The following is a 17,139-nucleotide window of genomic DNA, read 5'->3' on the forward strand; positions in this document are numbered from 1 at the left end:
ATAAATATGTCTCGCCACTCACCCACTTCCAGAAAGAGTATGCTAAGGAACCAAGGCACAGAGATGCAATTCCTCATCCCCTTAGAGCCACAAACTGATCAATTAACCAGGGCCAGAGAGTGCTTTCTATAAGTGCCAGATGATCAATGCAGGCCACGGGGCTAACAGCAGCATCTCCATCCTCCCAGAGCTGATGATTTAGGAAGTGAGAGTGAGCACTCTTCTAAACTGGCCAGAGAGAGATCAGAGGCTGCATCCCCCAAGGGTCAGACCACATGCAGCACAGAGTACTCTGATAGCCCAGAGGGAAACGTTAGGGATCAGTGTGTTCTGAAGACACATTATGGAAAAGAAAGGGCTTAAATGAGGCTTTGAAGGTTGGGCAGACAGAGGAACATTATGTTTTTCCACGGAAGGGGTTGGTGATTTCTACTGCTGTAATCTGTCCTGGGAAGTGACGGCACTGAATGGAAATGAAGTGTCTCACAGGATCTCTTGGAACTTACACTACCACGTGGGGCCTAGGATGGGGCTCTCAGTGACTTAGTAAGGCTGGCTGGGGTACAGGGGGGCGTGGCTCCCAGGGATGCTCTCCCACCAAGCTGAATCCCCAACTCTTCTATTTTACAACAGGATCTCACTAAATTGCCCAGGCTGGGCTCAAACTTGCAATCCTCCTCCTCAGTCTCCCGAGTCTCTGGGATTACTGGTGTGCGTCACTGGCCTTTGAAAGTTAGAATGCAAAATCGACAAAAGACCCGACAAGAACCTGAATAAAAACAAAGTCACAGGAAGAAAAGAGAGTAACTCCTCCCTCGTCCATGACCTCACTGAACTCGTTCACGTGGGAATTCATCATGTGACGTCCTGATTAGCCAGGGAAGCTGCAGGCTGTCTGCAGAGGTGAGACCAAGTGGTACTCACCAACAGACGTTCAGGAAAGAGGTAAGTTTAGAAAAGTCTGTGTAGGCCAGGTGCAGAGGTGCACACCTGTAATCCCAGGGACTTGGGAGGCTGAGCCAGGACGATGACAAGTTCTAAACCAGCCTGGGTATGTTAGTGAGACCCGGTCTCAAAACTGAAAGGGCAGGGGGTGTAGCTCAGTGGTACAGCACTTGCCTAGCATGCAAGAGGCTCTGGATTCAGTCCACAGTAAGGAAAGAAGGAAGAGAGGGAGGCAGGGAGGGAGGCAGGGAGGGAGGAGTCTTTGTGGATTCCAGCACTGAAGAAGAGCTTCCTGAACTGGAGACGAGCTAGGCACGCTGCTAATGGACCTTGAACATCCCTGGCCAATTGCAGTATAGCTGCTCTCAGTCTGGCAATATTCCCTGCTAGATTCACTGGGTCCTTGTCCCTGTAAATCTAGTTTTCTGTTGCTAGGATCAAAATACCACAGATTGGATACGTTATAAAGAAAAGAGGTCTATGTTGGTTACAGTTCTGTTCCAAGGCTGAGGGGCTAAATCTGGTGATGGCTGAGTGCCAAGACGGATCAAAGCATCACATGGCGAGAGACAAGGAACACATAAGTGATTAATTACTTTCTCATCTCTATTCTGTTTTTTTTTTTTTTTGGTGGGGGGGTACCAGGGATTGAACTCGGAGGTACTCGACCACCGAGCCACATCCCCAGCCCTATTTTGTGTTTCATTTAGAGATAGGGTCTCACTGAGTTACTTAGCACCTCACTGTTACTGAGGCTGGCTTTGAACTCACAATCGACTTGCCTCAGCCTCCCAAGCCGCGGGGATTATAGGCATGCGCCACCAGTCCCGCGACCACTCCCGGCCCTGGTCTCACAAAGCCATCACTCTTCAATCATGGGGCCCCACACTGATGACCTTACTGAATCCTAATCACTTCCCAAAGGCCCCCTCCCACTTAGTGCCTCACAATGGGAAGGAAACTCCAACACGAGTCTCAGGGGGACGAACCACATCCGCGTCACAGCAGCCCCGACTGCAGACCCACGTGCATTTTATGATCATGGTCTATCACAAAGGCTGTGTAATTGCCCACTGAACCAGCACAGACAGCAGCCTTCTGCCATGCGTGGAAGCTGCCCTGCCCACAGAGGAACAGTGCGGAGTCTGTAAGGTCAGGTGGTTAGGAAGGTCACCCTCAGGTGGCTGAGCACTGAAACACTTATGCCTTTGTATTCACGGTGCAGGCAGAGAGGCTCAGTGACCGCGCGGGCTCCTTACTGGTGGGTTAATAACTGTAATTGCACCTACTTTACAGAGTGTTGTAAGGCTCCGCAGTGGTTTCGGGCACGGAGGAGGGATTAGGTAAGCGTCTGCAGTTATTACTATCATTATTACTTTCACAATTGGCATGTTTGCAGCTGAGAAAAGACTGAATTAATTAATGATTACACCTACTTCCCTCCACGATCCCATATCAATGACCCAATTCCAGGGAAATGAGAGTCGACCGGTTGCCAGCCACACACTGTGTGGTCCAGGAAAGCGGGATCTCCCTCCACACAGACAGCTGCTCGGAAGCCCACACTTTGCAGAGGACGCCTCTGGAGCAGGACAGACAGACAGGCTGAGGGCCCAGGAATGGCCACTGCTACGCCCCAGCCCTGGGGGGACACTCACCACGTAGAGATTGCGCCAGATGACAGCCCATTCTCGCAGAGTGCACGTGAGCTCCTGCACCAGCGGGAGCTCCCCCGGAATCACGGTCTCGTTCTGCCTGAGAGAACCAAACAGACGCTCCTTTTACTGTGGGGTGATCGGAAGTGCTTTTCTAGACGACATTCCCCAAGCACAGGATAGGAATGGGGACGCTCCGGCTTGAAATCGGCAAAACCTGCGCGTGGAGGGGACGTGTGTCGTGTAGGACACTTACCCTCTTCTGAGACAAAGGAAGCATTTCAGAACAGCACAGTCCCCCACCTGAGCTCAGGTTCTGCAGACTCCACCCCCCCATATGGCCTCGTGATGGCTTCAGTGATTCTCAGAAATGTAAGTGGAAAAACGTTATGCTCACTGGTTCCACCAGGGAGGACAGGAAGAGAGTGTGCCTGGCGTGAATATCCTGGGGCCTGTGACCTCACCCACCTCCTGCCAGCAGGGACTGGGGCAGCACCCGCTTCTCACCTGCTGCTTCACAGCATGGAAAACACAAAAAAATCCTCACAGTTACTCCACTACCTTTCCTAACATAAATCCCCTCCAGTGTTTCTATCATTAGCTAAAGAAAGAGCAATTGCCAGCAAACAAATGTGAGCCAACTCCAGACAGAGTGAAGGAAGTGTGTCAAGATAAATACGACTCGTGAAACACCTGGGGCACACTCACTATGGGAATCACAGAGGGCCCCCGGCTTATGAGGTTCAACTTCCTATTTCACAGCTTTATGAAGGTTTGAATGCATATCCATCCGGTCAACACTTTATTATAAAACAGGCTTTGTGCTAGATGATTTTTCCCAACTCAGGCTAATGGGAGAAGGCAGACTAAGACATGCAGGTTAGATGTCTGAGATGCATTTTCGACTTACAACATTTTCAGCTTGCAACAGGTTTATGGGGACCTAACCCCATCATAAGCAAATTTGTGAGTTGCAAATTTCACCTGGCAGCCCTGTTGGGTACAACGGGCCTCCTACTCTGCCTTTCCACCAATGTGGCAAATGACATCTGGAGTCTGCCCAGGAATGGCCCACTGGAAAGATGACTTCTCCAAGAGGGCAGGACACCTAGCTATCGGTCCTGGTGCCACCATCAAAGAGTTGTGTGAAGCTGCCTTCACACATGGGCGCTGAGCTTTGGATGGAGAAAGTTCTTTCTGGCTTTGAGGCTGCATGACTCTGAGTCCCAGCCCCCTCCTCCCCTGCCAGCCATGGATTCCAGGCCCACTTCCGACTGTCTCCTCAACCCTCCTGCCTGGAGACTCAAGAGCTCCCTGCTTCTTTCCCGGTTGGGCTGAATATCATCTTCTTGGGTGTCACAAAGGTAGGACTATTCAGTACAAAAGAGACGGGCAAGAAATGGGAAAAGATGAACCTCAGCAGATGTGATGTGCAGAGCACAGTCACACCTATCAGGTCACTGGACTCTCACATCAGGCCCATGAGCAGCCCCTGCAGAGCTGGACGGGTGTCCCCAGTGTGCAGTGAAAAACCCAGGTACACAGTAGGCTCAGGGATGTGTCCCTGCTTCAGAGCTGATCCATACAGACTGCCGCTTACTCCTCTCCCTTGCAAAGATTCCAGACTGGGAACTTCTCAGATTCAGCTGAAGAGCCCCACGTGTTCGTGCATGAGCACGTGCACACACACACACAGTGAGCAGGAAGTCAATACAAGGAGGGGCACAGGCCCTCAGTTGATGACAGCTCCCTGTCATCAGCAAGATGCAAGGGAGGAACCACTAAGACACAGCAAGGAATTACATCAGGGAAGTGTTCTAATCCTGTCCCTCTCAGAGGAGAAGTGGAGCCAAGGAGATGGGAGTAATGGAGTGTGCAAGGCACCCTGTCACGACCGTCTCACGTCTTCGTCCTTTCTAGGTGTCTCCCTGAACTGGAACTTACCCTCGGTCTTCCACAGTTGCCTCTTTCAGGTGGATATAGGTTTCAGGAAAAATACCCTACAGAGAGAAGAAGGGTAGTGATTAAGACCATAAAAAAAACCCTCAGTCCAAAGTCCAATGCACGAAGGGTCGCAGGAATGACGGGGGACACCAGGAGGACAGGAAGTCTTCTGCTCGGGTTTGCAGGATGTCAGCCACAGTGACAGGCTACCTCAACAAACGTGTGGAGGGAACATTGAAAAGGCAAAAGTTAAGATCTGGGCTCAGAGAGCACAGGACTCACGTTTCATAAACCCAGAGGCAAACGGGTCCCCGTCAGCTCAGAGCTCCCATGGTGACAAGGAGTTTACCAGCGAGCCTCAAAAACCCCTTCACAGCCAACACGCACGAGATGGTTCTCGATAAAGGAGCCCTCGGAGTGAGCGAGTCCAACAGCTCTGCGGGACCAGCTCCTGGGCTCCTAAAGTGACTGTGACTTCCTGAAGCCAATCCTCTGAGCACTTAAACCAAATGCATCCCAAACCAGGGACACCAGTTACCTGGTTATTCCCAGCACTTCCCAACCTTCAACGCCCTCCTTCTGCACCGTCAAAGGCAATTCTATGTCAGCATTATGACACTACCCACAGGGACACTAAGGCCCAGGAGGACCAAGGGGAAAGACATTGACTGCTGAGTAGAAACCAGAGGACCGAGGATGGATCCGGTCTACCAACAGGAAGCACCTCGTTCCCGAGGGTTTTCTTAAATTCCAAGAGCTCCTCTTTCACAGTGCAATACGCTCCCTCTGCCAAGAGAGAAGATGCCATCTGGAGAAGGCACTGCTGGGCACAGGGCAGAACAGGGAAGAGGAGAGCCTGCCGGGGGACACCTTGGCTCAGCTCCCAGAAGAGCTGGTGTGAACTCCGTGGACACTCCATGTCAGAGGCTTTGCCCGGAGGCAGTGGTTCGGGTCCCACGTACACCCAGGGCTGCTCCTGGGTCCAGCGTTACTACTATATTTGTCTGTACAATATTCTGCTTTCTCCCTTTTCATCCTCTGCCAGTAAAACAGGAAACAGCAAGAACATCTCGGATTAAGCGGCTCCCAGCGTTGGTGATGACGGAGTTGATCCTGCATCTGCTCCAGGCAGACGCCCAAGGGCCCACCCTCTCCCAGCCAGGCAGACAGGACCAAGGAGAAACTGCAGGCTGTGGCCTGGCTTTATGCGAGGGGCAGCTGGGGTCATGTGCTGCTCCAGGCCCATGACTGATAAGACCAAGGACACACAGACTGGGCGGCTTCATCTCTTTCTTTACACGTACCAACTGCGAGCAATTTTGGAAAAATGACCAAGTAATTAAACCTAAACATTCAATGTGTGTGTAGTAGAAAGGAGAATATTGTACTCCAAAGCTCCACATCTGTCCCCAGGATGCCTCAGGGACTGTGGGTGTTTCTCCTGTCTGCTGAGCTGAGACCCAGACTTGCTCTCTGGATCTCACCTTGAGGACGTGATACCAAGCCAGTCACAGAGGGTCCCAAATGAGAAACCTGGAGCAGTTAGACTCAAAGTAGAACCAGGTCCCAGGGGCTGAGGGAGGGGTCTGAGGAGCTAGTGCTTCACGTGTACAGAGCTTCAGTTGGGAAGGTGAAAAGGCTCTGTGTGTGGATGGTGGTCATGGAGGCATGACAACGTGAATGTACCTAAATGTCACTGCATTGCACACTGAAAATCAGCAAAGGTATGAAATCTCATGCATTTTAACCACACATACACACACAGAGACCAAAAAAAGTCCAGAACTCATTAAAAAAAGCATGGGGTGTGGGGTGGTGGGATGCTTTGGGAAGAGATAAACTGCTTAACACTAGTAACTACAGAGTAGAAGTTTCAAGATGTGCCATTGCTGTGGCTGGGGGTATAGCTCAGTGGTAGAACTTAGCTTGGGTGAGGCCCTGAGTTTGCTGTGCAGCATCCCAAAAAAGTAACACTGCTAATCCAAAGGAATCTCCTTGCAGGGACTCTTTCAATCAAGAAGGCAAAAAGCCAGTTAAAATCTTCATGCATTCAATCTGGTGACCGCTCTGTCCTACCAAAGGGGAGAGTACCAAGGCAGAAGTGTTCTGATTTATAAGCAGAGATGGTTTGTGATACCTAAGCCAATCACCAGCCGACCCTCCACACTCGAGTTCGGACATGATGTTCAGACTGAGAGAAAACCCATTCCCTCCTCTTACCAACCTGTCATTTGAAGGCTCCATGGTGCCATGGTGGCATTGACCATGTACAGCCACTTAATTTGCTGATGGAGCTTTTCTGATGACGCACACACACACACAAAAAAAAGCCAGAGCAAACTTGGGTCATGTCTGATTTATAGCCTGTCTCTCAATCCTGCTTTTCCTTGCTTAATGCAGCCAACTCAATTAAAAAAAAAAAAAAAAAAAAAAAAAAAACTAATGGTGTCTAGATGTTGCCTTTATCCACCCTCCACAATCCTGCGGGATCAATAACCAGTTCTACAGAGCTCTTGGCTTCTTCAATTCACAAAACCACTGGCTCCTCCCGTCACCACTCTGAATGACCAGGTTTGATTATAAATGGCCCCGAGAATGTCCATTAAGACCACAGGCCCTCAGGCAGCCCCTCCCCAACAGGAAGGCGGACACAGCTCAAGACCCGAGCTGCTGCTGATGGGTGGACTCTAATGAAATGGTGTGGAAAGCTGAGCGTGTTCAGGAGCTGGGACTTGGCCTGCCGTCTGTCCGTTCTCCTTGGATCTCTCCACAGGAAAGGTGCTTTAACCTGGGGCCATCACATCGGGATGTCACAAAGTTCTTCAATTATCAAGAACAAAGAGAAGCGCTTCCTGAACTATTTCTTCTGAAATGTGATGTTTTAAGCTTAAACCAGGGTTTTTAGGAACTATGGAATGAATACCAAAAAAAAAAAAAAAAAAATTTTAAAGCACACCTGAAACTTATTTACATCCTAGGGGGACACCTGTCCGTCAAAGACGCCCTCAGGGCACTGCAGCTAGGTGGGCTTGGGTATATCAGGAAATCACAGAAGGTCTCAGAAACCAAGCACTTCTCTGCTGTGACGCATGCAGCCTTACAGACTCTGAAAAGGAAGACTGTCGGTCTGGGACCTTGGTCAACATGTGTGTATTCACCAGCTAAAAATCAAGACTTCTGCTTGCTCTTGACATTTCATGTGAATTTATCTGAGAATTTTTGCTGGTTTGCTTATTTGTTTTGCAGGGCTGGGGATCGGACCCAGGGCTCTACCTTGGAGCTACGTCCCAGCTCTTCTATATTTTTAAAAATTAACTTACAAAATAAAAGATTGGGAATTAAGTGACCTCCATATTTTTGCCCTTTAATAAACTCAGCACATCAAAGTTTCATTAACTCCTTTTGTGCAAACACCAGCACGGCTGAACCCAAACTAAGCAGTAGTGGCTGCTGGCCAGCTAACCTGCCTCCAAGCCCCGCACCTGAGTCCTAGTCTAGACCTTAAACCTCGTGGTTTAATTCACTCCAGCACCTGCCTCCTTCGGAGACACTGGGGTCAACAGGAGAGTATATGAAAATAATTCATCTTCCGGTGAAGACACGAGAATCTAACAGCAGGTAGAAAAATTCAGCATCAGGGTTTGGAGAGAGAGAGAAGGCTCCACGCTAGGGAGCTGTCAAAGTAGATGTCACCTTTGTTTGGTTACATTATTAAGCTGTCAAAGCAAACTGTGTGTGTGCATTTGTGTATGTGTGTGTGTGTGTGTGTGTGTGTGTGTGTGTGTGTGCGCGCACGCGCATGCAAACACCAAGTGTGACTGAAGAATCAACGTGTTTCAGAGCTTCTACCTTGCAGGAAGGTGTTCCGGGGTCCGGAGCTCTTTGGAGAGTCACCCTCTCTGAGCTCTCTGGGAGCTCAACATCTGCCCACCTGCACGGGACCACTTCATGCTGTGTCTGAGGAATGAGAACTGTGGAGGTTTTCTGTTTGCTTTTTCCTGTTTCTTTTCTTCTTCCCTCTTGATAAACTCAGAACTTTTTCTCTCTCCCCTTCCCTATTTCGCTATCTGGCTCCTGAGCTAATGGTGATATAATAAGGCCCGACCAACTTTGCTCTTTCAAAACAAAGTGCTGAGATGGCATGCTGTCCCAGCAAGCCGTACCAAAGGCACAGAGCTGACGGGATCTAAAATAAACCAAGGGGGGTATTAACACAACTAGCAGTTTTATTAGCTTGACAATGAGTAGCTCTGACACTGGGAAAAGAAACCGTCTAGATGGGTATTTTTCAAATTCTGCCCAGGATGAATAGTAGGAGATGAACTTTTATGGTGGACCAGTCCCTGTACATCAAATACCGACATTAACAATGCATGAAAAACAGGACACACACCTAGGACAAGAGTTTCATGAGACAATACTTACCACAACACCCCATTTTCTTCCCTGTTTTTCAACTTCCTGTTTTTGTAAAATGTTGGTTTAGAATTCACTGTATTGGTTTCATCATGTCTTATTGGGATAGTGAGGCTCAGACTTGAAAATTGTCTGACAATGAAGACAAGAATCAAGTGGCCACAGGGAGGCCCTTCGTTGGGAGGACTGAGACTTGAAAGTGCAGGATGAAGGGAGAAGTGGTCCAGCCTCTCTGAGAGGTGCCCCTGGGGCACTGTTCTGCATCACCAGCTGCTCAGCTTGAGGGGCAGGGAGCCAGAGGCCAGCCAGGGCCTCCTCCTTGCTTCAGATGGTGGGAAACACAGCCCATGAGATTTACACTATTATTCTTGAGCACTGAGGTCAGAGAAATCACTTTTAGATCAAAAGAAAGGCCTCAAAAAGCAAGCAAACTAGGTCCAGAGAGAGCAGATAAGGAGACCAGAGAACACAGATTGCAGACAGTTCAAAAGACATAAACAATAGGCTGTACCTTTTTAGATTTATTCTGGAGGGTGTAGCCTCGGTACCAACCTGTTGGGGAAAAAGAGAACACAAAATCTTATTATGTTCATTGGATAACATAAAGATGTCAGTAGTTATCATTCTTCTGTTAGCACATGAAGTTCACATGCTAAAAGGAGAACCCAAGAGACAATGAGTGGACAACGTTATAGGACAGGAACAGTTACGTTTGCCATACAGTAAAAATCCAGATCTGCTTCAGAGCTGTATTCTCTTGATAACTCGAGGACTGGAAATTCATAGGCCCAAGCCCCTTATCTACACAGCAATCCAGACCCATAATACCTGGTACCTATGGTCATTCAGCACATGTTTTTGTATGAAAATCACTTCCATTATATATATAAATTCTATACACAATGAAATACCTTGTCACCTTTCACTACTAAAATACATCTTTTTAAATAATTTTCACTTGGGTTCTCTCATTCTTCTGCATTCCCAGGTTAAGAATCAATATTCTGGGTCAATTTTAAGTTGTAGCAAACTTTATAGATATTTGACCCCACCACCCCCAAAATATCTCCAACAAATAATAAAACATTTCATGCAATTTTGGGTAATGCTATAAACACCCTCCTTCATAAAAAAAAAATTTACTGGTGATTTAGAAAAAGACTTTAATTTCCTTTTTAAAATTCCAATAAAGACAGATATACCTGCAGATATTTTCCCATCCTATACCTTATAGAGGGGGTATACATTTTAATCTGTCCACAAGCAGATATCTTATATCAAAAACCTCCCTGGACACGTAGTGTGGGAATTGCCTGGAATAATGTTCCCCAGCCCCTTGGCATCAACTGAGGCATCGATGTGGTCACCTGGCCCAAGGGAACCCTGTCACAAGTAGTGCACAGTGTAAAGTACCAGACACAGACAGGGAGCAGATGCAATGGGTGATGAGTCCTTCAGGCACCTGCCAGTAGGTTCTAGAAGGCTCCGGGGTTTGTATCTATATGAAAGCAACCAGAAAATAGTCACCTAATCTATGCTGTGTTGTAAGTAGAAAACTGAATTTACCTTCTTTGGGCACAGATGTGATAATATTTTTTACATAGTTTAACTTGTCAACTGTAGTCAAAAATTTAAAGGACTTTGCTCTGTTTTGCAGGGAGGAGTGGGGTGCTCTGCTGTAGAATTGTGGCCTACATCAAGGCATGGGGTTAGAAAAAGGTATCTGAACTAGAAACACCATCCCCAATTTAGGATGCCAACGTGCAGGGAATCGGGTATAGGAAGACCAAGCTGAACGCTCCCTCCCCGCCCCCCGCGCCCCCACCCAGGGCACCAGGGTCTGTACCCATCCACATGCACTCACTTGGTTCTGCTAAAACATGAAAATGGGTTTTTATTTTTATTTTATTGGTTCTTTTTAGTTATACAGGACAGTAGAATTCATTCTGATGTAATTGTATACAATTATATATCTTATAATTGATACATAGCTTATTCTACTTGGGACCCCATTCTTATGGATGTACACGATGGTGGGATTCACATGGTGTATACCTATATGTACACAGGAAAAAATTTTCAGATTCATTCCACTGTCTTTCCTTTTCCTATCCCCCCTCCTGTCCCTTCATTCCCCTTTGTCTAATCTACCGAACTTCTATTCTTCTCCTCTTCCCACCCCACACCATATTGTGGGTTAGCTTCCACATATCAACAAAAACATTCAGCCTTTGGCTTTGGGGGACTGGCTTATTTCACTTAGCTTGTTAATCTCCAGGTCCATCCATTTACTGAAAAATGTCACAACATCATTCTTCTTTATGGCTGATTAATATTCCATTGTGTATACAGACCACATTTTCTTTATCCATTCATCTGTTGAAGGGTACCTAGGTTGTTTTCATAGCTTAGCTATTGTGAATTGAGCTGCTATAAATATTAATGTGGCCACATCACTACAGTATGATGATTTTTAATTCCTTTGGATATATACCGAGGAGTGGGATAACTGGGTCAAATGGTGGTTCCATTCCAAGTTGTCTGAGAAATATCCATACTACTTTCCAGAGTGATTGCACCAATTTGCAGTCCTACTAGCAATGTATGAGTATACCGTTTTCCCCACATTCTTACCAACATTTATTGTTATTTGTGTTCTTGATAACTGCCATTCTGACTGGAATGAGAAGGAATCACTCCAGTTTTTAATTTGCATTTCTCTAATTGCTAGAGATGTTGAACATTTTGAAAATGGTTTTGGACAAGTGACTGGCTTCAACTTCACCCTGGGTCAAGGCAGAGCCAGGGCCCGTGCTGAGAAACTACTGTTTAGTCTTGTTCAAGCAGTTCTCAGCTTCTAAGAGGCCCTATAAAGCTAAGATGTCACAATTTAGCCTTGGATCCACTTTCAGGAAGAATTTATCTGCACTTCTGTAAACAGTATTCTGCACAGCCAATCATCACAGAATTACGTTTCTTAAACCTGTCATTTTTGAAAAACTTTAACGTCCTTGCTTTTTCTCCAGAATTATGGTGCACAGAATAATCATGCTGGGATTTCAAAAGCAAACACTCATTTTCCTTGGCATCGGCAGTAGGAGAACACGTCTGTCTCTGGGGTTTTAATCATACTCTTGCTCCACAAACTTCATTGCTAATAACTGCAAAGGACGGGGTAACAGCTCACAAGCGTGTCTGCTGCTTTCACATGACAAACCTGAACGGAAATTCAAGCAAGAGCCCCGTTTTCCAGTTAATTCCAAATATGAATGTCAGATCATCATAATTAAATACAGTAAGCTATTGGGCTTTGAGCTGTGTCATGAGGCGAAGAGGCAGAAAGTGCCTATCAACAACGGCTGTAATGAACAGGCAGCGCTAAGGGACGGGTAGAACCTCCGATGCTTGCTTTTTATGCAGCCCTGTGGATGGAACCCAGGGTCTCACACAGGCTAGGCAAGGGCTCTGCCGTTGAGCTCCCCTCCCCACCAGCCCCCAGATGCTTTCTTAAATTATTACGTTATTAAGATGAAGTGGAAGGTGAGTATAGAAGGTGAGTACAGAGGAACGATTCTTACCTGCGTTTAGGTGAAAGGACAATCTCAAAAGGAAGTTTACCCCAACCATCATGATGACCACCAAGTGAGTCTATGCTCAGGGCAGTTCTTCCAGTAAGATCACAAATCACTTCTGTTCTCCTGGAACTGTCCCTTCTCTGATTCGAAAATATCAAAATGCCTAGTTCCACTATCACAAGAACTTACTTTTCCTCATTTCTTCTCATCCCCATCAGCCAGACTCTACCATCTTCTCACTTCACCTCACCTACCAAGTGTCCCTGGGGCCACCGCCCGTCCTGGCTTCTGCCTAGGGATACCTTACCAGGCTCCTGCTGTCACTCAACAGGTAACTTATTAAACACTAACCCAAGGAGCGCGGTGTGGAGGAGAGCGAGGTGACCGTGTGGATTCCAGTCCAGTGTAAACACAGACACAGACGCAGGGTGATCCGAGATCTCGTCGGTACTCAGAGGAAGGAGTGCTCAAGGGGAGTAACAGCTGAGGATGGCTGGAGATGTGGCTGGTGACAAGGGACATCCCTGAGGTAAGGCCATCTAAGAGAGATCACTCAGAAGCTAAAAGGATCCAGCCATGAAAATATCCAGGGAGAGAAACTTCCAGACAGAAACACGTTCTGTGAGAAAGGTGTGTCAAGCCTAAGCTTGGGGCTCAAAGACGATACGGAAGTGCTGGCCACAGCCACAGCCGTGAGACAGGAGGCAGGCAGGAGGCCGAACAGAGAGGGCAGTGGGGCTGGGCCCTCAGCCCTGGGCTCCCACTGGACTCCCGGGGAAACTTAGAATACAGAGGCCATGTCCAGGACCCAGGCTTAGGGCTTCTTAAAAGGTGCCCTGGGGTGCTAGCATCCTAGGTGCAGCCAGGATTCCAGGGGATTCCATGCACCCCAGGCAGGACCTGGGTTTGACTCCAGGGACAACGGGAAGCACTGGAGGGTTTAAAGGTCAACGTGCCTTATGCTTCTAGAGCACACTGGCTGCTAGGCGAGGAGGGATGGTGGGAGGCCAGATGGGTACCAGGGGCACAGGGAGGACGGGTGGGAGGGCGCAGTGGAAGGGGGCAGAGATGGAGAGAGGCAGGATAAATCTGGAGTCCACAGGAGCTGCTCGTGGATTTGCTGTGAAGAGCCCTGAATGGCGGGCACTCAGCTTTGCTGACACTAATGGGCGGACAGGACATCTCTGGCACAGGGAGACCCACTACAGAAGACCTTGGAGGGCGGAAGGAGGCGAGAGCAGGGGTGTCCCTCCTGAACAGCTGAGGTCTGCAGCTGTGAGGTGGCACAGGGCAGCCTAGGTGCAGGGCAGGGCCCAGGCAGACTCCTTAGTGGTCATCACAACATAGTTAAGTGATGACAATTCCTATTTCACAGCAGGACATATTAAGAAGGTAAAAGCTTCCGTCAGAAACCTTGAGTAGGAAACACAGGGGAGGCCACTGATATGCACATCAACAGGAGTTTGTGAAAAGAAAAAGAATGAGCTCTAGAAACACATAGTATTCAAGGAAAGAAATGTGATCAGGGTGCAGCTCTGCTGCTGGTGCCGCACGGGCACGATAATAACCCAAACGAGGGCTCCGAAAAAAGCCACCGTGCATCTCCACTGAGTTACTGACATCAAGGACAAGAAGGTTGGTGGCATGAAGGAGAGTTAGATCCTTCCACAGTAAGAAGTCAACGCATGAAACTGACAAGGGAAATACCAAGTCCTAAACGCACAGATATTCAGAGATGAAGGGGTGTGTGGGTGAAAGAGTGGAGAGGGCTGGCACTCCTCAGAAATGAGAATCAGGAAAGAACGGCTGCTTCTCACGACACACTTTGTAGAAACGATCCAGATTTTCAGATTGGTTTTCTTTATGACAGATTGAACTAAAAATTAAGAAAAACATAGCTGATAAGTGCTGGTAAGCCAGGCAAAGGCAAAAATCACAAGGACAGAAAACAGATCAGTACTTGCCAAGGGCTGAGGACCGGGTGGGGCTGAAGACAAAGGTGTATGAGAATTTGAAAACCGGAAAGAAAAAAAAATTCTTTCTTTCTGTCTTTTTACAGTGCTGGGATCAAACCCAGGGCTTCTGCTCATTATAAATTATAACTAAAAAAAGACGCAACGAGACACTACCATACACACACTGGGTGCCAAGCCCTGGTAGGATGTGGAGCAAAGGGTCCTCTCTGATGTAGTTTCCTATTAACACCCACATACCCTGACCTAGCAATGTCCACTCTTATGATAAATGAAAACATACGTCAAAAGCAGTGTTTTGCAGCAACGTGTATCAATGCTTTACTGTCAATAGCCCAAAACTGGCCCCCACTGAGATGCACATCAGTGGGACTTTGGGTAAAGAAACTGCTTCTTCCAAGGGCTGAACCTGGCAATGCAGAGGGACTACCCACCGATGTCATGGATGAGCCTGAATCCAGCCAGGAGAGGAGAGAAACCCAAACACAAGAGGCAGGTGTAGTCCCAGGGACATGAAGGTGGCGTGCAGATGAACTACTCACGATGATGGAAGTCAGAACCGTGGTGGTTCACAGAACTGCGGAGAGGAAAGCACCAAGCACTGGGAGATTTTCTGGAGTGAGGGAAACGTTCTGCATCGTGACAGGTGCCAGGTCCACTGGCTGCATTGGATGAAACTCACTAAATGGCTCACCAGAGATGAATGCATTTCATTGCAATATCAATTTACCGCAATTTTTTTTAAAAAAATGTGTGAACATTTAACCTGCCAAGTAAACATTATAAAGTGATCATCTCAAAGAAAAAAAGAAATCAAAGAACGACTCCGTTGCTTTGTCTTGTCTTTCCCCCAAGACGTGATTCATCTCCATTGCTCCTGCTGTGGTCCAACTGCTCCTTCCAAAAGTCCAACCACAGAGCCGCGATCCACTCATCCACAAATAATTACAGATGCCAGGAGAGCAAGACACACAAGGTCTCCAAGTCCTGAAGCTTACTTTGAAATGAAAAGAAATAAATACATAAACACGTAAGCCAAGGGGCGGGCAGGGCTGGGGGGCGGAGACAATCTCATCCAGGGCTACTAAGAAGGGACACAAGAGTACCACATAAAGGACAGAGCTACTCTAGAAAGCGGGTCAGAAAATCCTCTCCAAGGAGGGACACCAGAGCCGGTGATCTGCATGAGTACATGCCTGGTCACTCACTGAACACCAGTGCGCCAGGCATTGTCTTCAAGGAGGAAGGAAAGAGAGCCATACACAACCAACCAAATACAAAAGGCCCTTTAATGGAGCTGCCCGGAGATACTGGCACACAAAGGGGAGGGTTATGAATATGCGCCAGAGTCCAAAGCCATGACCCAGGGGTGCGTTGTCAACAACGAAAGCATCATTCCCATGTGCCAATAATGGACTATTCTATAAGATCCCTCCTAACTTTACCGCCAGGAGATAAATTTGGATTTCCCTCCATAAACATATAAAAGATCGACAAATCACGTTTACCCTGCCAAGAATTAAAGGCCCAAAGCAGAGGGAGCTGCTGTTTCCAGGGCCCCCATTGTGCCTGTGGGGGAAGGGTTCCCCCAGGAGGAGCAGGTGCTAAATCCTGTTGTTTTTCCTTAGAGCTTGCTGGGGCTTAGTAGCTTGCTGGATAAAAGACAAATAATTAGGCCAAAGTCAAAGGTTTCATCCCCAGGGACAGGTAGCCCATCAGGTTTCCATGGCCAGAGGCTGCCTCCTGTCCCCAGTGAGCTCTGCCTGGAACAGAAGCCCTTGTCCCTCAGGAGAAGCCAGGAGCAGGGACACAGCTGGGTGCACTCAGGAGAAGCCAGGAGCAGGGGCAGCTGGGTGCACACCCGGGCAGGACAGATAGGTCGGAACCCCTCCTTACAGTGGGCAGTGGACGAGCCCTTCCAGAGCCTGGGGCTTGGCACCGCCCACTCGGCCGACCCGGGGACCACTTCACGGGGCTTTTCAGAGTAAGCCAAAGGATGCCAAGATGACAAAAGAGGATTCTCTTCTTTTGTACCTTTTCGTGAAGGGCACCGGTCTCCCAGGCTCATGATCGTAGCTCAACTTTGTGCCTTTGAGATACGCAGATAGAACTGATGTTAGAACCTTGAACTCGGTGAAATCAAACACCCTTACTTCAAGAAAGGAAACGTGGGAAACACCTCTCCCCAAATCAGCTGGGGACTCATCCGGGCTGGGAATATACACGGGTCTCTCTCTGCCAGCTCAGGCTCTTTCTCTTACACAAAGCTGCCTCCCCAGCCACACTGGAGGGACAGCGAACTCTCAAGGCACTGCCCCAGGGAGTGAGGTGCACCTGGCTACCAGCCCCTAGGAGCATGAAATGCGCATGCACAAGCACACCCCCACCCCCAGTGGAAAGGAAAGAGATGTGGTTTCCACCTTTCGGATTTTGAAAACTTGAATATAAGACCTGTGCTTTGCAGAGCCTGGCACACAGCAGGTACTCAATAAGTGTATGTTAACTATATTAATGAGGAAGCCAAGGTCCCCTTGATCCAGTGGCAAGCACAGAGCAGACGCGAGGACTGTGCGACAAGATCTGCACCTAGACACAACTCTAGGTGCAAGTCGGAGGGGCCCTTCTTTTCCC

General features: G+C 48.2%; 1 protein-coding gene and 1 long non-coding RNA gene across 3 annotated transcripts in view; one reads left to right on the forward strand and one right to left on the reverse strand.

The window, feature by feature from the left end:
- The window catches only part of Dock5 (dedicator of cytokinesis 5), a 184,016-nt gene that overhangs the window by 103,654 nt on the left and 63,223 nt on the right, over positions 1-17,139 (reverse strand). For both annotated transcript variants that reach the window (XM_078030869.1, XM_013365008.3), the window contains exons 3-5: positions 9,472-9,512; positions 4,545-4,600; positions 2,604-2,700 (exon numbers count right to left, since the gene is read on the reverse strand). In XM_078030869.1, the coding sequence (XP_077886995.1) occupies positions 2,604-2,700; positions 4,545-4,600; positions 9,472-9,512 (194 nt within the window). The remainder of the gene's footprint in view (positions 1-2,603; positions 2,701-4,544; positions 4,601-9,471; positions 9,513-17,139) is intronic.
- On the forward strand, positions 970-7,936 carry LOC144370281 (uncharacterized). The gene is made up of 2 exons (XR_013430213.1): positions 970-2,288; positions 2,419-7,936. It is a non-coding gene; the product is annotated as an uncharacterized LOC144370281 (long non-coding RNA).

Source organism: Ictidomys tridecemlineatus, chromosome 14 (assembly GCF_052094955.1).
Source record: "Ictidomys tridecemlineatus isolate mIctTri1 chromosome 14, mIctTri1.hap1, whole genome shotgun sequence".
In the NCBI taxonomy this organism is placed as follows: Eukaryota; Metazoa; Chordata; class Mammalia; order Rodentia; family Sciuridae; genus Ictidomys; species Ictidomys tridecemlineatus.